The sequence below is a fragment of the Phragmites australis genome, chromosome 13 (genome assembly GCF_958298935.1).
Source record: "Phragmites australis chromosome 13, lpPhrAust1.1, whole genome shotgun sequence".
In the NCBI taxonomy this organism is placed as follows: domain Eukaryota; kingdom Viridiplantae; phylum Streptophyta; class Magnoliopsida; order Poales; family Poaceae; genus Phragmites; species Phragmites australis.
The window spans coordinates 1,928,029-1,946,431 of record NC_084933.1 but is presented as its reverse complement, the minus strand read 5'-3'; the positions used below and the strand labels follow the sequence as shown (position 1 = coordinate 1,946,431).

The following is an 18,403-nucleotide window of genomic DNA, read 5'->3' as shown; positions in this document are numbered from 1 at the left end:
CTCTTAATTACTTATGTTCCTTTTTTGACAATTTTTCAACACTTGTTGACATGTCTGTTGCAAAAAAATATTTGGACACCTGACCTGTCAGTAGTACTGCAAACCCGAGTGGCTTTGGTGTTCTAAAATTCGGTAGGCGCTGCTTACTGCCTAGGTTAATTGTCTGATATGTTGAGCCCAAAAGAAAAAGTCATTGTCACATGCATAGGTATATGTTGGTACATAAATATCGTGCGTTCTGTAAGCAAGCTGGCCCATGTCCGGATCGACCGTAGTTTGTGTGTGTGTTCTACAGGCACCCTTGCGCGTTACTCCATATGTACCCGGTCCGTCGACGTCGATCCTCTGGTGAGACGTCCCTGTCCCTTATCACGTCCACAGCACGTCGCCCACATTCCATAGCTACACGTACACGTACATTCTCTCTCTCTCTCTCTCTCTCTCTCTCTCTCTCTCTCTCTCTCTCTCTCTCTCTCTCTCTCTATCTATCTATCTATCTATATTGTATGTGTGAGATGCTGTAGGGTGTAACTTACAAAGGTGGTGGCTCATAGCTAGGTACTAGTAGATCGATCCTAGTTTCTGTGTGTGTAGGGCTCTATGGTAGAGCATGATCGGCAAGACCCATTGATAATTGATCAGGACCGTCCACCGGCAAGCGGGCCATGCCCATGCCCATGCAATCCTTCGCCAGAAGGGCGGCCGGCCGGGAATATTACAGTGAAGTGGACGCGAAGCAACGAACCCACCCTCACCAGTCACCACACCTGCATGCATGTATAGCATCATTCATTTACTACATGTTAAGCTAACATATATAGAGAGAGACAGACATAGATAGAATGCTAGAGATGTACATTCTTGCATTGTAACCCACTAGCTACCTCGACCAGCACGGTCTCGATCTCCAACGCATATATGCATGCATATGCAACTACATTCCCACTACTCCCAGCTGCACCATCGTCATACCCATCAATTATCGGTTGTTTTGTATTGTCTTGGGTCTTCATACTTGCGTGTGTCTATATATACATCATCATTCTACCTCTCCCTAGCTAATACATACATACATACATACATACATACGTGTGTGTGTATATATAGTTGCACCGAGATCCATCGAGCTCCGGAAAGCTAGCTACCTCTACAGCCAGGACCCCAGACCAAATGGGAGGAGAAGGTGACGGCGGCGGCGATGTGGTTGTCGTGGGCCGGGCGGAGATCGACACCAGGGCGCCATTCCGGTCGGTGAAGGAGGCCGTCGTCCTCTTCGGCGAGAAGGTCCTCGCCGGGGAGCTCTATGCTGGACGACGCATCACCGCCGTCACCGAGGTACGCACTATATATATTTATACGTACGCTGGATACAATTAGGGTAATATGTACATATATATAAAAGCCACTAGCACTCGCTCATCACGTTGGTCTCGGCTCTCTAATTAAAATGATTATTACAAATATAAACATTATGCGTTACATACGATCGATCTTACTTAACAGTAGAAGATTATTACGAATATAAACATTATGCGTTATATACGATCGATCTTACTTAACAGTAGAAGATTATTTTATAGATTCACAAGTACAACAACATATAGGGAAATAGTTGTTCATGTTTGCTTTCACTGCTTCTTTAGTTGATGTAACAAAAGGTTAGCTAGCTTCCTATATGTCAAAATGCATGGTTGATCATTCTATTCCTTTCTTCTGAATCAAGGAAAAAACGTGCCAGAAAAGCAGCTAGCCTTCTTTACCAATATATTTCCATGTTCCTTCTTGTAAGCATGCATGTTTCTTCTCTCTCTCCTACTTTTTTTTTGCTGCGATAGAGGTGGTTTCTCTCTCCTACCTACTAACCCACGCACTCAACAGCAAAGATACATGTGCATGTTGACATGCACCTTCCAGAACCTCATCACCAAGTATATCTACTTTACAACACTTGGATTACTTTTGATTAATTCCAGTAAAGTAGTGGCACCACTATATAGATTGGAAGTTAAAGTGTATGCCTCGAGACATTAGGATATGTTCCTAGCTTCCACCTGAATTAAGGCAGCTACAAAAGGTGCATGTACTCCATCGATCGGAACCTGCCTACAACCTCCATTTTATTTGATGATGACATACATACATACATACATACATACATACATACATACATACATACATACATACATACATACATACATACATACATATGTGTGTATATGTATATACTGTGATATTTTACACCGGGGTGGCTCAGCCCAGCCCACCCAGCCGCGCCTCGTGCCTGCCCAGCGCGTGCTCCACGCATGCCCCGTGCTCGCGCAGTGAGTGCTCCACACCACGTGGTTGCGCCCAACGAGTGCAGGCCCTACGTGCAGTGCCCGCTCCAACCGAGCATACCCGCCCAGCACGTGCGCCCGTGCGCCACATGGCTCGTCCTCGCATGTCACTCGTCCTGCGTCGCGGTTCTCGGTAGTATTCGGTAGTTTTTCGGCCGTCGTTCAGTAAAATCTTTAGTAATTTCTAAGATTTAGATGCTTTAGTATGCTAGTAGTTTTATTTAGTAGTTTCTAATCAATAGTGTTTAGTAGTTTTTTTATAGTAGTTGTCGTTTAAGTAAATCTTCAGTAATTTTTACGATTCGAATGGTTCAATATGTTAGTAGTTTTGTTTAATTAGTTCTCGCTCAGCAGTGTTCAGTAGTTTTTTAGTATGTCAGTAGTTTCAAGTTATGAAAAATTGTTCAGTAGTGTCAGTAGTTGTCGCTATTCAGTAGTGTTATTAGTTTTAATTCATAGCAAATTGTTCAGTAGTGTGTCAATAGTATTAGTAGTTGTCAGTAGTTTTTTTAGTAGTGTCGGTAGTTTTTGGTCAGTAGTGTTAGTAGTTGTTCAATAATTTTAAATTATAATAAAATTATTCAGTAGCTGCCAATCGTGTTAGTAGTATAAGTAGTTTGTTTAGTAGTGTCAGATATTTTTTATCGATAGTTATCAGTAGTTCCAAGTCATTCAGTAGCTTCAATAGCTTTATTAGTAGCTGATGTAGACAGAGGAGGGTCGAGGGTGCTGCGGCCAGGGGAGGGGCATGGCGGCCATAGCCAAGGCGACTGGGAACGGGGCGGGGGCACACGGGGCAGGGGTGAGAACACGTGACGAGGGCGGAGCAGAGGAGTGCGGGCGCGTGGGGCAGGGGTCGGAGGCGGGGACACGTGCCATGCGCAGGAGGGGTGTCGGTGGCAAGGTGTAAATAATTATTCTGCATCCTGGGTGTAGAATAGTGCTCCCATATATATGTATCTATACATTACTCCCTCCAGTCACACAATAGCTGGCAGCTCATGAAATAGACCGTCCGGAAGCTTATGAAATTACATATACTTTGGCAAAATTACCGCAAATTGCAAAATTATATATTTAAGTAACAGTTTCACAAAACTATAAATTTAGCGCTGGTTTTATCGTAAAACTGTAGATTCTATCGTATACCTATTAACCTGACGAATGGGTCCCACTTGCAGTCACATGAGCTCCCAGATGGTTCATTTCATGAGCTAGCAGCTACTGTGAGACTGCAAGTAGGGCCCGGTCATCATGGTAACGAGGCTGGGAACAACTTCTCTAGAACCCGTACTTTTGCGATAAAATCAGCGCTAAATATGTAGTTTTATGAAATTATTGCTGAAATATGTAGTTTTGCGATAATTTTACCGATGTATGTGTAGTTTTGTGATAAAATTGGCACTAAATCTGTAGTTTTGTGAAACTATTGCTTAAATATATATATTTTTACGATATTTTTATCAAAATATCTTAGTTTTGCAAAATTTACTCATTCATATATGATATTTGTTGGAAACACGGTTACCAAAAATAGGAGAGGGCCTTCAGCCCTTTAGAGGGAGCCGAAGGCTTTTCTATGTGACACGTGTTTATGGAAAATTATGCAATGTCATTAATATCAACTGTCATTTCGGGTACAATGACGTCTATTTATAGCCCATACTCAACCGCTCCCTGTTACAATTTACATCATTACCCCTCTAACTGCTATATTCCTGGCATATTAAGGAGTAATTCGGTATATTCCTAAGTACATTAGCATTTTTTACAATTCCACCCCTCATCGTCCTCAGATTCCGAAGAACGTCATTCCTTCGGTCTGGCCCCCGAAGATCTACCGCAGATGGGATCTTCGGCGCACCTGCAGCCGGCTTCGGTATGGGTTCGCAAATGGGCCTTCGGTTGACCTCCGAAGGCCCTTTGCAGGCTTCGCCTGCGGTGATGACTTAAGCGCTCCCTTCGGAGGACTTCCTGAGGGCGACGTGGGTAAGCCTTCGATCGTGGTCCGAAGGTTTGGTGCTGCCTTCACCACTTATCCGAAGGGCCCCTTCGACATTAAGCATTATCCTGAAATAACACAACTGTAATCATTAGTAATCCGCGTCTATTAGAGGTCTTCGACTCACCATCCAAAGGGGCCTATGAGGCCATTCCCTAACAGCAGCCTGTCGGAGGATTAACTCCTGTCGCAGGAATCCCGAAAGACCCCTTTTTAGAGATTCGGTCGGGGGGATGATCCTGAATAAGTTCGTCGGAGAAATAAATGGGAATGAATGCAACGGCCGGTGGTGGGGGTGTCGACCTAGTGCAAGAAGAAGTAAATGCACCGGAAATTAGACAGGTTCGGGCCGCACGGGGGCGTAATACCCTACTCCTGTATGGATGCTATAACTATCTTGAGGAAGTCCCTCGAGGATGTTGCTGGTTACAAGGATGTTGGCCTAACTAAGAGCTTGAGGCTCCTTGTTCTTCGGCTGGAACTGTGCTCAACCTTGCTCACCGTGTCTCTCTTTCTTGGTCTTGTTCGTCTTGTTCTTCAGGATGGCTCGATCCTCGCTGTGGTTGGTCTCTTTCTTGTTGGTTCGTTGTTCTTCTCTTCTGTGTTGCTGACTATTTTAAGTACTCGCCGGCCACGACATGCCCCGAACGGAAAGGAGGGGGCTCGAGTTCCGAGACGCCATAAATGGAAAGGGCGTCATCATTTCTTCTGGGTGAAGTGACCGGGGGTGGAAAATGCGTCGCACGCCCGGTCGCCCGTCACCATAAATGCCCTGGCAACGGGCGCCGTGGAGAGGGCCCACCGGGCAGCCGCAGAGCAACCCGGCGTGCTCGCCTTATCTTGTTCCCCTGCCACAGCAGTGCGGTAGACGGAACGCCTTGATCCTCACGACGTTATCCCGAGACAAGCCGGATGGCACGGGACGGGACCTGTGCAATTAATGACCCCACGCCTCTCTACCAAAACATGGCAGGAACTGACGCTGAGCACAGCGGGAGCAGTTGGAGGTGTCAGGCCACGCACGCTCATTAAATGCGGCCTCGGACCTCTGGCTGGTTGACACCTCATCGGCAGGCCCCTCGGGGGCCTTTCTGGGTTGTCGGGGTACCGAGTGCTTGGGGGTACTGTCCACATCCCCGAGCACTCACTCCCGAGCACTCTTGCACGAACCTTTGGGGAACCGAGTGCTCGGGGGCTGCCACGTGCAGCCCCGAGCACTCACTCCCGAGCACTCTTGCACGAACCTTCGGGGAACCGAGTGCTCGGGGGCTGCCACGTGCAGCCCCGAGCACTCTCTCCCGAGCAGTCTTGTACGGATCTTCGGGGAACCGAGCGCTCGGGAGCTGCCGCACGCAGCCCCGAGCACTCTCTCCCGGAACTTAGCTCTTCTGATCATAGGGGGACTAGGGTGCTCGGGGGTGACTGGGCACCTCCCCGAGCACTTTCTTCCCGGTACTCGCATTCCGTGGATCATCGGGGAACTGGGGTGCTCGGGGATCACTTACTGTGGCCCCGAGCACCTTCTCCCGGGACTTGAGCTTTTCTCATCCTATAGGAGAGATCTCGCGGGGTGGCGCCATGTGGCGGATGGCTGGCCTGGCCTCGGGATTTAGGGACCCTTGGTTCCTGATACACTGACACAGCCCCTCATGGGTAAGGTTCTTCTTCGATGGGTCGAACCCATGAATTAAACGATATGACCAAACGCCGTCCTGTTTGGCCCCGCGAAGACCTCTTGCTGCTCATCTCACCTTTTAGCATATAGCCCCCTCTGGAAATTATGCTACTTTTAGTTTACTAAGTTGACGATTTTGTCCCCGTGCTACGTTAAGGATTCACAAACGACAGTTATTGTTGGTTCGTTCTTAACCGTCATTTAGACGATGGTTCAATTTCCAACACGCTGCTTTTCGACTGCCATCAACCTTCTATTTTACTGTTATATATAATCTACCCAATGATCAACTTTTTGCCGCGCGCTCTCATTAGAACACTAGCTCTCGTACGAAGCCCTTGCTCTCTTTCCAAAGCCCTAAGAAATCTCATGGCTCCGAAAAGCAAATCCGGTAGCCTGAAGACGTACTGGATCGGACGATCCAAGGTTAACGAAGAAGTCCTAGTCAGATTAATCAAGGAAGACCTAATCAACGATGTTTTGAAGGTCAGACTTCCGAAGGACCAAGAAACTCTGGTGCCTAAAGACGGCGAAGCCATTGTTTTTGTGGATTACTTCCTAGTAGGGCTTCGCTTTCACTACGACAAGATGGTGCCAAAGGTGGTAAAGATGTTCGAAGTCTGCCTACACCAGCTAACGCCTAACGCCATTGTCCGGCTCAGCCTTTTCACTTGGGCGACATGTTCAGAAGGAGTGAAGGCCTTGGTCAGGGCCTTCTTTGCAGTGCATAAACTCCACCACTAGCCAAAGCCTATTTTCATGTCCAGCGTGCAAAATGAGGCTTCGTATGACTGCGTGAACTTCGCTTACCGCACCGGCCTAGCGACGCCTGTCGTGGCCTACAAAAATAAGTGGTCGACGGACTGGACTCAATGGTGGTTCTACCATAAGGTAGACCAAAAAAAGTACCTTGAGTAGAAATGCGAAGAGGTCTAGGGGAACCGAGCCTCAGATGTACAGCTGAAGGACTCCCATAGGGCGGCATTAGAAGCCTTCACCAGGTGTGCAAAGCACCTGAGCACGCGCGAACTCGTAGAAGAGTTTGTGATGTTCAGGGTGTGGCTCCTAAGCGAAGGCTGGTCCATCCCAACCTTCGATGCTAAAGGGCCAGAGGGACTTTGCCGCCCAGCCTGATTTCAGATTTTTCACAGGTATGCTCATTACCCTGTTTCTTAATTGTTCTTCAGCTTTCTATCTTTTCCTTACATTATGTACTTCGGGATAGACTTGACAGTGGGCGAAGTGGAGACCAAAGCCATGCTTCTCCTAGGGAAATTGACCCAAGGCGAGGCTCAACTTTGCACCGTGCGGGATTTTGGCCGTCGGCTCAATCTTATTTTTGATCTATGAGGTATTGGTTACAAGGATAGGCCAAAGCTGCCGCTGTCCTCATCGGGTCAAGCCGAAGGTGCCCGCTCCTCGAACACCGAGACCGGCGAAGCATCTTCTGCTAGAGCTTAGAAAAGGAGAAAAAATGAAGAACTTTCATCGCAAGGAGATAGAAAAAGAGAGCTCCCGCCCTGAAGAAGAGACTTTGTCAAGTGACCTTCAATGTCTTGGGCGATGAAGAGGTCCCCGAAGGCTCAGAAGCCATTCGTGTTGTGCCCCTTCAACAGGTGCCTCTGAAGGGCACACAAGAATTTCTTGGCGCTTCATCGAAGCCTACTGCTTCTGCGCAAGTGAACCTCGCCATGCTTATACTTAGCGACGACGAGGACAACGAGTCAGATCTGTATATTGTTGCTGAACCAGCGGAGGAGGGAGCCAAGAAACTCAAAAGAACAGAAGACATCGGAGGAGCTAAAGTTGAGTCATCCTCCAGCTCTTCCTCTAAGGCAAGTTCCTCTGAAGGCCATAGAGCCACAGATACTGACGGGGAGGAGAGCGCTTCACCACATTCGCCCCACCGTGGTGGCAAGGGGCTCATGTGTCATAGTGTCTTACGCGATGCTAAGGCAATCGACGCTGAAGCCCTGAAGCTTACTTCATTTGAGCCAAGTTTCGGGGAGGTTAAAGACGCAAGGAAAATGTTTGATAGCTTTGTTCTCCTCGAACTTGAGATCCCGCTGGCGCGGAAGCCTGCTTCTGAGCTTATCGATGCCTTCGATGTGGCGATCGCAAAGGTATTTTGTATTGTTATTCGGCTTTCCTTTGTATACCCGTTCTCATATTGTTGTGCTATCGCAGGTTATGCTTCTTGTGCGCTCAGCGCAACCATGCGGAGCACGTAGAGGCTCACGCAAAAAATGCAGAGGCGCAAAGGGCTCTATATCAAGGGCGGGCGAAGAAAGCCGTAGCCCAATAGAGGGATTTTGTGCAGCAGACAAAGGAGGCTGTTCTGCATTTGCAACAGCTTGAAAAAGAAGTGAGCGCCCTTCACTCAGGTAAAGAAAGCGTAGAACAAGAGGTAATTGTTCCTTGCAAGAACCTAACGGCGTCCGAAGCTGATGTGTTAGGGCTTCGAAGCCTCTATAATGCTGAAAAAACCGAAGCCCAACGACTGCGTGAAGAATTAGAGGAGGCGAAGCAACTGTCTAATGATGCCTTTAGAGTGTTGGAAGTCCTGGAGCCGAAGGTCGTTGCAGCTAGTGAAGCTATTAGCAAGACTTTTGAGAAAAGCGGTGCTTCGGCCGTGCCTCCAATGATGCTGGGCTAGGTGGCCTTCTCAGATGGATTACTGACACCAGCAACAGTCTTCTACCCACAACTCAGTTATATGGTGACTTCTGTGCCATGGTCTCAGCCAGAAGTTTAGTCTAGTCGATTGAGATGACTGGCTGCGACCATCATGCGGAGATTCAAAATACAACGTTTTGCTATCCTTCAAATATGTCGACTACAACTATGACAAAGGTGGCGAAGGCCACCGTGTGATCATTCACCACCAATTACTGGTGTAAACATGGTCACGAACTGGCCCTCTGAGAAGAGGAAATTAACTGTCAATGAGTACGCTTCTTAACTATGCCTTCGACATTTTTGTCACTTGCCTGCATATTTATGATTCTTTCGCTCTACAAGCAAAGGTGAAGGGTGGTCCCTCTTTTCCTAGAACCTCTGCCCCACCAGCCTCACAGGCTACAACTTCGTAAAACATTGGGGACACCACCAAGGTTGCCGAGGACATAGAGCATGTGTGAGGAACGAGCAAAGTGCATTTTTGGACTTAGAACGTTATGTTAACTATTGTAATATATACACTTTTATTTATTGTTAAATATTTTGATTACCTTCACTTCCTGTGCAGGTCCTCCCTTCGGACACTACGCAGGTAGTCGAAGATGCTTTTCCCATCACTATGATGCGTGATAAATTTTTTGTGACTTGGGCTTGTTGGGATTCCATAAATTTTTTGTGACTTGGGCTTGTTGGGATTCCTTCCAGCACCGCCATCCAGCCATTGGTTTTTGAAGTACTAGAGAGCAAAGGCTAGGTTGTACGAAATGAGTAAAGCCAATTCTAAAGCGTTTTGGGATTCTTTTTGCGCTTCGGTCTTAGAGATTCCAAGGGTTGAGCGAGAAACCCGCAGGATTGAGCACGGAGACTTCGTGCCTCCGCATATACTCGTCGAACCGAAACCTGAGCCAGAGGACACTTATGAACCTCCACTTGGGCACTTTCAATTTGTTATCGCCGAAGGCCTGATTGTTTGCAGATAATGCAACATGTCAAAGATAAAAGTGCTTCGCCCATAACCTCTTCGAGCAGCTATGTCAGATCTCCGCTAGATCTAACTCAACCCTTTCATGCCAGTTAAGGCATTGCTTTCCAATTTGGTCGCAGCCAATTGTATAAAGACTTTGTAGATTATGACATCGATGAATTCATTGACTAAATTTATTATTCTTTGTTATATAGCCTCGATGAGTCTTCGTCTGCAGAGCATGTGTCCTAAAGCGCCTTCTTGCACCCCACGCCCAAGACTTTTAAGCCGTAGCGACCTTCGGTAGCAACATGCATGAAGCGTCGACCGAGAAAACGCCGTCCCTTCTCCCCCCGACTTTTAAGTCATAGGGACCTTCTGTAGTAACATGCACGAAGCGTCGTTCAAGAAAACACCTCTCCCCTGACTTTTAAGTCGTAGGGACCTTTGGCAGCAACCTGCATGAAGCGTCGTCGAAGAAAACACCGTCCCCCTAACTTTTAAGCCATAGGGACCTTTGGCAGCAACATGCACAAAGCGTCGATCGAGAACCCCCCCCGACTTTTAAGCCGTAGGGACCTTCGACAGCAACGTGCATGAAGCGTCGTCCAAGAAAATGCTGCCCCCTTGACTTTTAAGCCATAGGGACCTTCAACAGCACATGCACAAAGCATCATTTGACGATGTCTACACTGTTGAGCATTGCCTCGACAAATTTATTTTTCATTTGCTCGCATACTCGTGCTCGAAGGCCTTGCATCTACGACTGATTTACCATTGACGATGTAATTATTATAAAATGGAAATGCTTAGGCGCATTCTCTGGTGAGGGTTGACCAGGCTTCGACTTTCATTTTGCCTTAGTTTTATTTTTTTTTGAAGATTTCGACAAGGTTTCGAGATCGAAGACAGGCATTCTTGGCCCTTGCCTTTTATTTCTATTTGAACATTATGATGCCTTTGTTTTTAGGTGGTGTAACACTGCATTTCTTTTATAAGGTCTCTTCTTCCTTCAGTGTGAGGGCAAACACTCTTAGCCCCTGACTTAGTCGAGAAGTGCGCCGCCTTTTTTCTGAGACCAAGTCGTACTTCAGCTTTTGTTTCGAAGGTCTCTTTTGCCTTCGGTGCGGGGCAGGCACTCTTAGCCCCCGACTTTTAGTTGAGAGATACGCCGCCTTCTTTTTGAGGTCGAGCAACACTTCAGCTTTTCTTTCCGAAGGTCTCTTTTGCCTTCAGTGCGGGGGCCAACACTCTTAGCCCCCGACTTTTAATCGAGAGGTGTGTCATCTTCTTTCTAAGGTTGGACAACACTTTGGCTTTTGTTTTCAAAGGTCTCTTTTGCCATTGGTGTGAGGGTAGACACTCTTAGCCCCCCGACTTTTAGTCGAGAGGTGCACCGCCTTCTTTCTGAGGTTGGGCAACACTTTAGCTTTTGTTTCTGAAGGTCTCTTTTGCCTTCGGTGCGAGGGCAGGCACTCTTAGCCCTCGACTTTTAGTCGAGAGGTGTGTCGCCTTCTTTCTGAGGTTGGGCAACACTTCGGCTCTTTCATGCGTTAAATAGATATGCACGGGCGTAATTGAATAACAATTATCTTACCACAAGTGCGAAAATGTTGTCGAAGGATATCTGATTTAAAATAAAGACAACTAGGAAGTAACTTATATGCTTCAGACTTTTACCGCGGGTTTGCACCCGTCTTAAGTCGAAAGGTACAGCATCTTAGAAATTCCATACCTCGACTTTTATGGCGAGGCTTCGGCATGCCTCTTCTTGTCAATTGGTGTGCTTCCTTTTACTGAAGGCTTGCATCACTTCGATGATGAATTATGCACAGATTCCAGATGTACACGCTTTCTTGGGGGTAACTACACACACACACACACATATGTATATATACATATATATATATATATAACAATGTTTACAAAGGTCACTGCCTTGTTAAAAATCTCACACCCTGACGAAGGGTTCCCCCTGTGAGGAAAAGAGTACAACACCTGCACATTGTTTGAATTAAAATGTACAATTTAAAATTACATAAATGTAAAACTTTCACAGGTGCTTCATCCATTAATACGAAGGTACCCCTTTGATCTTCGCTAGAAATAAATTTTTTGAAGGTTATCCGCATTCCATGTGCACGTAAGCTCTTCCCCTCTGATAGTAGCCAGATGATAAGACCCGAGTCTAACTGAACTCTTTACTATTAAAGGTCCATCCCACTTATTGTGCAACTTTTCCACAGTTGAAGCATTTGGGAGCCTTCGCAGTACCAGGTCTCCAGGCATGAACTCCTTTGGGGATATTTTTGTCTCTCCATCTTTTAGTTTCTTCTTGATATTTTGTCAAGTTTTTGATGGCCTGCATTCTAATCCCCTCTAGTGCATCCTTGGATATCAATTCTTCGCTTTGAGCTGATTTAGCCGTGACTCTAAATGATTTATTTTTACATTCCTCTAGAGTCATTGCCTCTTCGCCTAAGAGCAAACAAAACAGTGTGAACCTGGTTGGTCTCGTTGCCGTTGTCCTTATTGACCATAAGACCTTTGGCAATTCTTCAAACCATTTTCCTTTCGGCAGGCCTTGCAGAAGCCTTGCGACACTGGTTAGGACGATGCCATTTGCCCTCTCCATAGCTCTGTTTGACTGTGGGTGATATACTAACGCGAAGCGGACTTTGATTCCCATGTTTTCGTAGAATTGTTTGAAGCCTTCGCTGTCAAATTGCATGCCATTGTTAACCGTCACTTTGCGAGCAACGTCGAAGCGGCAGATGATGTTTTTCCATAAAAACTTTTGTACATTTCTTGATGTTATGTTCACCAGTGGCATTGCTTTCACCTATTTGGAGAAGTACTATACTGCAACAACAGCATAGCGCAAATTTTCTGGGGAAACTGGTAACTGTTCGATGATGTCAATCCCCCATCGCATTAAGGTCCAGACCGGTGGAATAAGCTATGTCTTTGTCGAAGGCCTATTTGAGCCCTTAGCCGAATATTTGCACTTCAAGCAGCTTCGTACTATGGACTCCGCATCAGAGATGGCCTTCGGCCAAAAGAACCCTTGTCTGAACGCTTTCCCGATAAGTGCTTGAGTGCCGTTATGTGAGCCACATAGTCCTTCGTGTATTTGTCTCAGTAATTCTTGCCCCTCTTCTTAGGATATGCACCAAAGCATTGGTGCACAAACACCCATATGTTACAAATCAGCCCCCACAATTTTATAGTTTCTGACTCTTTGCGCCATACGCTTCGCCTCCACATGATCTTTTGGCTCGTAGTGACCCCGAAGGTAAGCCATTATAGGGGAGCGCCAATCTTCACTCTCAATAATAGTGACACTACGTGCTACTTGCGGTGGGGCCTCAACAGCTAGCACCTTCAAGTTCTGATAAAAGACATCTGGCGGGATTGGTAGATGTTGCACTGCATCCTTGGCGAGGTTGTCGGCCTCAAAGTTGTTATTTCTTGATATGCTTTTAACTGTGAACCCCAAGAAATATTTTTTCATGCTTTGCACTACTGCCATATACTTAACTTGCTCTGACTCTTTTGTTTGGAATGTCTTGTCAATCTGATTTGCAACCACCTTAGAGTCTGTCTTGACCAGTACCCTTCGGGCGCCAAGCACTCACGCCTTACGAAGCCCAAGGAGTATTGCTTCGTATTCTATGACGTTGTTTGTCAATCGGAAATCAAGTCTAGTAGCATATCGCAGTTTCACGCATGAGGGCAAAGAAACAACTGATGCCACACCAGCACTCGAAGCCCCCCAGGCTCTGTCACAATACATGATCCATACTGGATCTAATGGGTCCTCTGGCCCTCCGGTCTGTGGCGTCCAGTCTGCCAAAAACTCTGCTAAGGCTTGAGATTTTATCGCCATTCTCGCAACAAAGGCCAATGTAAATGGTGCAATCTCTGTGGCCCATTTTCCAATTCTTCTTGTGGCTTCGCGATTTTCAAACATGTCACGAAGGGGTAAGGAGGTGGGTACTGTTATCTTGTGGGCTGTGAAATAGTGGTGACGCTTCCGTGATGCCATCACCACCACGTAAGCCATTTTATCCATCTCAAAATAGAACCTCTTTGGCCCTGCCAAGGCTTCCGAAACATAGTATACCAGAAATTGTTGCGGCTTGTCATTTACTTGCATCTCTTGCACAAGTATAGCACTTACTGCCAAAGGAGACGTCGCTATGTATAGTAACAACCCAGCCTTCAGATTTGGGCTGATTAGAGCTGTGAGTTTCGTCAGGTATTTCTTTAACTCATCGAAGGTATCTTGCTACTCCATGCCCCACTCGAAAGGGTTCGAGCCTTTAATGATTTTGAAGAAAGGAAGGCTTTGCTTAGCAGACCTGGCAATAAATTGGCTTAGAGCTGGCAATCTTCTGGCTAAGAGTTGTGCTTTTTTCCTGCTCTGAGGAGACCTCATGTAAAGTATTGCTTGTATTTTCTAGGGATCTACTTCGATTCCCCTTTTTGACACCAAGAAGCCCATCAATCTCCTGGATCGCACACCAAATGCACATTTTTTTCAGTTTAGCTTTAGCCCTGCCCTTCACAGATTATTAAAGGTTTCTCGAAGGTCATCGAGGTATTTGTCTTCCCTGACGCTTTTGACTACTATGTCATCAACATATGCAGAGAAATTTCAGCCCAACTGCGACTTCAACACTATTTGGACCAGTCTAGCAAAGTTGGCACTAGCATTCCGAAGACCGAAAGCATAGCAACGGGGATCCAGCCTGTCGAATGTTATTTCGCTACAAGCCCATCCTATCAAAAGCATCGGCAAAAATGATGTCTATCGAACTCCCACCATCTATGAGGATTCTGTGCATCTTGTTCCCTCAAATGTTTGCAGTGATGACGAAGGCATTCATATGCGGGAAATCTAGCACCCTCATGTCTTCTTGTGAGAAGGTGATTGGTTCATGAGACCACTTCGAATGGACATAAGTAGGGCCTGCACCAAAATGGTTAACCCTTCGCACATACTCTTTTCATTGTCTCTTTGATTTAGTTTCCTGATTGGATCATCCAGTGATTGCTAGCACAACATTAAATCCCCGGGCTAATATATTTACCAATCTGCTAGTTTCTGGGGGGGGGGGGGGCTTCGATTGCTGGCCTTGGCGGAGGGGGTGGGAGTGCTACTTGAAAAGCTGTTGACCTACCGATGTCTAGTCTATTAGAGCCAAAGGTGTATGAATGTATGGTTGTGCCACATCCATCGGTTGCCACTGAGTAACAAATGCCGAGGGTTTTGGGCCGTGGCTCTGATTGGATTCCTCCGTGTCGTCATGGCTGAAGTGTGTGGCGTGATGCACGCCTCTTGCAGGATCGAAGGTCTGCTTCCCTAAGCTTTCTTTCATGGCTATAACATACGGGCACTGCTTAGTCATATGACCGGAACCTTCGCCATGCAACTCACAGTATAATGTGGTTGGATCTTGCAAAGCCTGTCCGCCTCGATCGCCTCAGACTCCACGACCTCTGCCACTTCAGCCGCCTCGAGCACCCCCGCCTTGTGTTCCAACGACCTCTCGCATGACCTCGTCCGGTCCGGAGTCTATCTGATTGACTTCTTTTTGCCTTGTGTGTACTCAAATGCTTTGGATTTTTTCACACACTTCGGCTTGTCCCTCGACTAGCTAGGATTTACGTCTTTGCTTGAGTTTGGCTTCGATATTTTAAATGCTGTCAGCTCACTTTTCCTCCGAAGATGGTCCATCTGAGACCTTGCATACTCCTCCATCTTGTTGAAGAGCTCATGAACACTCTTCGGCCTCTTGCGTGTAAGCTTTCCTACCAAAAGTCCTCCTCTGATGTCGTAGATAGCGGCATCGATGATGATATCTTTGCTCAAGCCCTTCGCCTGGCAGCGAACATGCACAAAGCGATGCATATAGTTCTACAGTGTGTCCATTGGCTGTTGCTTGACTATGAAGAGGTCGTCGGCAGTAACCTTCTCTGCTTGATTGCCTTGGAAATTACTATAAAGGGCACTACACAACTTCTCCAATGAGTAAATGGATCCTAGAGGCAAAGCGGAGTACCACGACCTCGCTGTCCCCTTGACTGCCAACATAAAGGCCTTCGCCAGTGTTGTGTCGTGTCCCCAGCGGATTCAACCGCTGCCTTGAAACTCATAACAAATTCCTTTGGATCTGACTCTCCGTCAAGCATTACCACCCTCAGCATCTCGAAGCCCGAAGGCCAGGGCTGGTTTTGCAAGCCGACAGAGAGTGGTAATTCTGGATCGCCTGCACATGACCTATGTCCAAGGTCCTGCACCGGCCGTGTTGCAAATGCTGATAGAGGAGTAACCATGCGGGGGGTCTACTCACATGCTTGTTGCAACATGTTAATCTCTTCTTGCATTTTCTCCATAGTTCTTCTGGCTTTGTCGGCTCGTCGGCGGTACTCCGCGGCCTGCCGACTTGTTGTCAAGCTATCCAGCATGTGCTTTTGCCGCACAATCTGCTTCTCCAATTCTTCAGCTTCTAGCATCGCCGCTCTTTCTTCTTTAGTTTCTTCCTCTCCTTCGTACTCTTCTGAGTCATCGAAGTCGTCAAGCTCCCCAACAAGATGTGATTTCCCCCTCTCTTCCGCCGAAGGATTTGCCGAAGCCTCAAAGCGGGCCTGAAGGTTAGCTTCTACCCTTCGTATTGCTGTATTTGCATTTTGCTGGAGAGCTTCTTCTTCACGAGCCTCACCATTGCCTGGCACCATTACATTCTCACCATCCTATCCCTGTTGGTCATCGTCGCCTACACCGGTCGAAGTGTTAATCGGTTCCAGGACCACCGAAGGGGTTGTTTCGGCCAAAGCCCCCACTGGAAGCAGTTTCTTCAGCAACTGATGTATCAACATGCTTCGACTTCTTCTTGGGTGGTATGGCCTCGAAATGTTCAATCCCCACAGGCGGCGCCAACTGTTGGAAACTCGTTACCGAACACAGGGGAGGACCTTCGGCCCTTTAAAGGGAGGCGAAGGCTTTTCTATGTGACACACGCTTATGGAAAATTGTTCAATGTCATTAATGTCAACTGTCATTTTGAGTACAGTGACGACCTATTTATAGCCCATACTCAACCACTACCTGTTACAATTTACATTATTACCCCTCTAACTGCTATATTCCCGACATATTCGGGGTAATTGATACATTCCAAAGTACATTGACATTCTTACAATTTCACCTCTCACCGTCCTCAGATTTCGACGGATGTCATTCCTTCGGTCTACCCCCCCCCCCGAAAGTCTACCGCAAATGGGATCTTCGGCGCACCTTCGTCCGGCTCTAGCATGGCTTCGCGAATGGGCCCTCAGTTGACATCCGAACGACCTTCGCAGGCTTCGCCTGCGGTGACGACTTCGGCGCTCCCTTCGGAGAACTTCCTGAGGGCGACGTGGGTAAGCCTTGGTGCTACCTTCGCCACTTACCCTAAGAGCCCTTTCGGCGTTAAGCATTATTTTAAAATAGCATAACTGTAATCATTAGTAATCTGCGTCTAGGTCTTTGACTCACCATCCGAAGGGGACGTGAGGCCATTCCTCAACAATATTGTTCTATTATGAAATATGTTAATTCCTATGCATTTGCTTGTGAATGGGCACTATATTTACTGATAATGGAGTAATTTTTCTCCCCTTGAATATGTTCCCATTTTCCCAACTCGATCGATTATATTGAACAGAACCGAGCGGCGGCAACAAGGCACAATCACCACGCCGCCGTCGCCACCCCAGCCTCCACCGTCGCCGCTGTGTCACGCGACGTGCTACCGGTCACGGTGGAGTTGGCGGAGGCGAAGCAGGAGCTGGAGAAGGAGCGGGAGGAGAAGCAGAAGATGGCCGGGTGCATCCAGTCCCTGCAGCAGGAGCTGAGCCACGCCATGAGGGAGCTCAAGAGGCTCAAGGCGCGCGACGACGAGGAGGCGGCCTTCTCCAAGGTCATCGACCTGCAGGTCGACGAGGGCCTCAGCTTCATCGAGGCCGAGAAGCAGCGGGGCGCGGCCGCTGACAACAGCGGGGCCGTAGCCGCCGGGGACGGGGCCGAGCTCCAGAAGAAGAGGTACGTGAAGTTCGCCGACCCGCCGACGGCCGCCACCGCCGCGTACCGCGCGCCGCCATTGCCGGACATTGTGATGGAGCTGCAGCTCCACGCGCCGCCGCAGCCGCACTACTACCGCGAGCCGCGGTTCCAGAGGCAGATGTCGGCCGGGCCGGAGGCGGTGAAGGCGATGGCGTCAGCGGGGGAGGAGGGGAGAAAGAAGAAGAAGAAGCCGCTGATCCCGCTGGTGGGCGCGCTGTTCATGAGGAAGAAGAAGAGCAGCAGCAGCAGCAGCTGCCACGACGACTCGTTTTGATCCATGCATGCTTCCGATCGAGAGTGAATCTCCCAAGAGCATTTCAGGTTGGTTTACGTGATTGGCACTGCATATATGTCAGCAAAGTGAGGCCGTGAAGTTACACTGCTGCAAGTTGTCAGCTTTTGGTCAACAGACATCACACAACTACATACATATATGTAGATGTTTTCATTCGAATAATGCCCCATTTGTGTTTCTTTGAGTACTGCAAAGTATGAACTTGAGTATCAAATTAATATAGAGAATTTGATGTGTACTAATCTCTTGCCTAACTGTCCAGCGCAATCGATTCGAACAGTTTGAATTCATTTCAACTTGGACGAATTATTAGTCAAATTTGAATGAACTATGAGATTTCTC

At 47.5% G+C, this 18,403-nt stretch overlaps 1 protein-coding gene across 1 annotated transcript; it reads left to right on the top strand.

Moving 5' to 3' along the window:
* Positions 1-849: 849 nt before the first annotated feature.
* On the top strand, positions 850-18,347 carry LOC133888993 (WEB family protein At2g17940-like). Its single transcript, XM_062329421.1, has 2 exons — positions 850-1,335; positions 17,369-18,347. Exons 1-2 carry the CDS (start codon positions 1,171-1,173, stop codon positions 18,038-18,040), a joined length of 837 nt encoding a protein of 278 aa, XP_062185405.1. The 5' UTR covers positions 850-1,170; the 3' UTR covers positions 18,041-18,347.
* The last annotated feature ends 56 nt before the right edge of the window (positions 18,348-18,403 follow it).

Bases quoted from the DNA above. Each gene is read 5' to 3' on its own strand.
- LOC133888993 (XM_062329421.1), top strand. From the start codon at position 1,171: ATGGGAGGAGAAGGTGACGGCGGCGGCGATGTGGTTGTCGTGGGCCGG. The intron at 1,336-17,368 runs GTACGCACTATA...TATATTGAACAG, and splicing joins GCATCACCGCCGTCACCGAG to AACCGAGCGGCGGCAACAAG.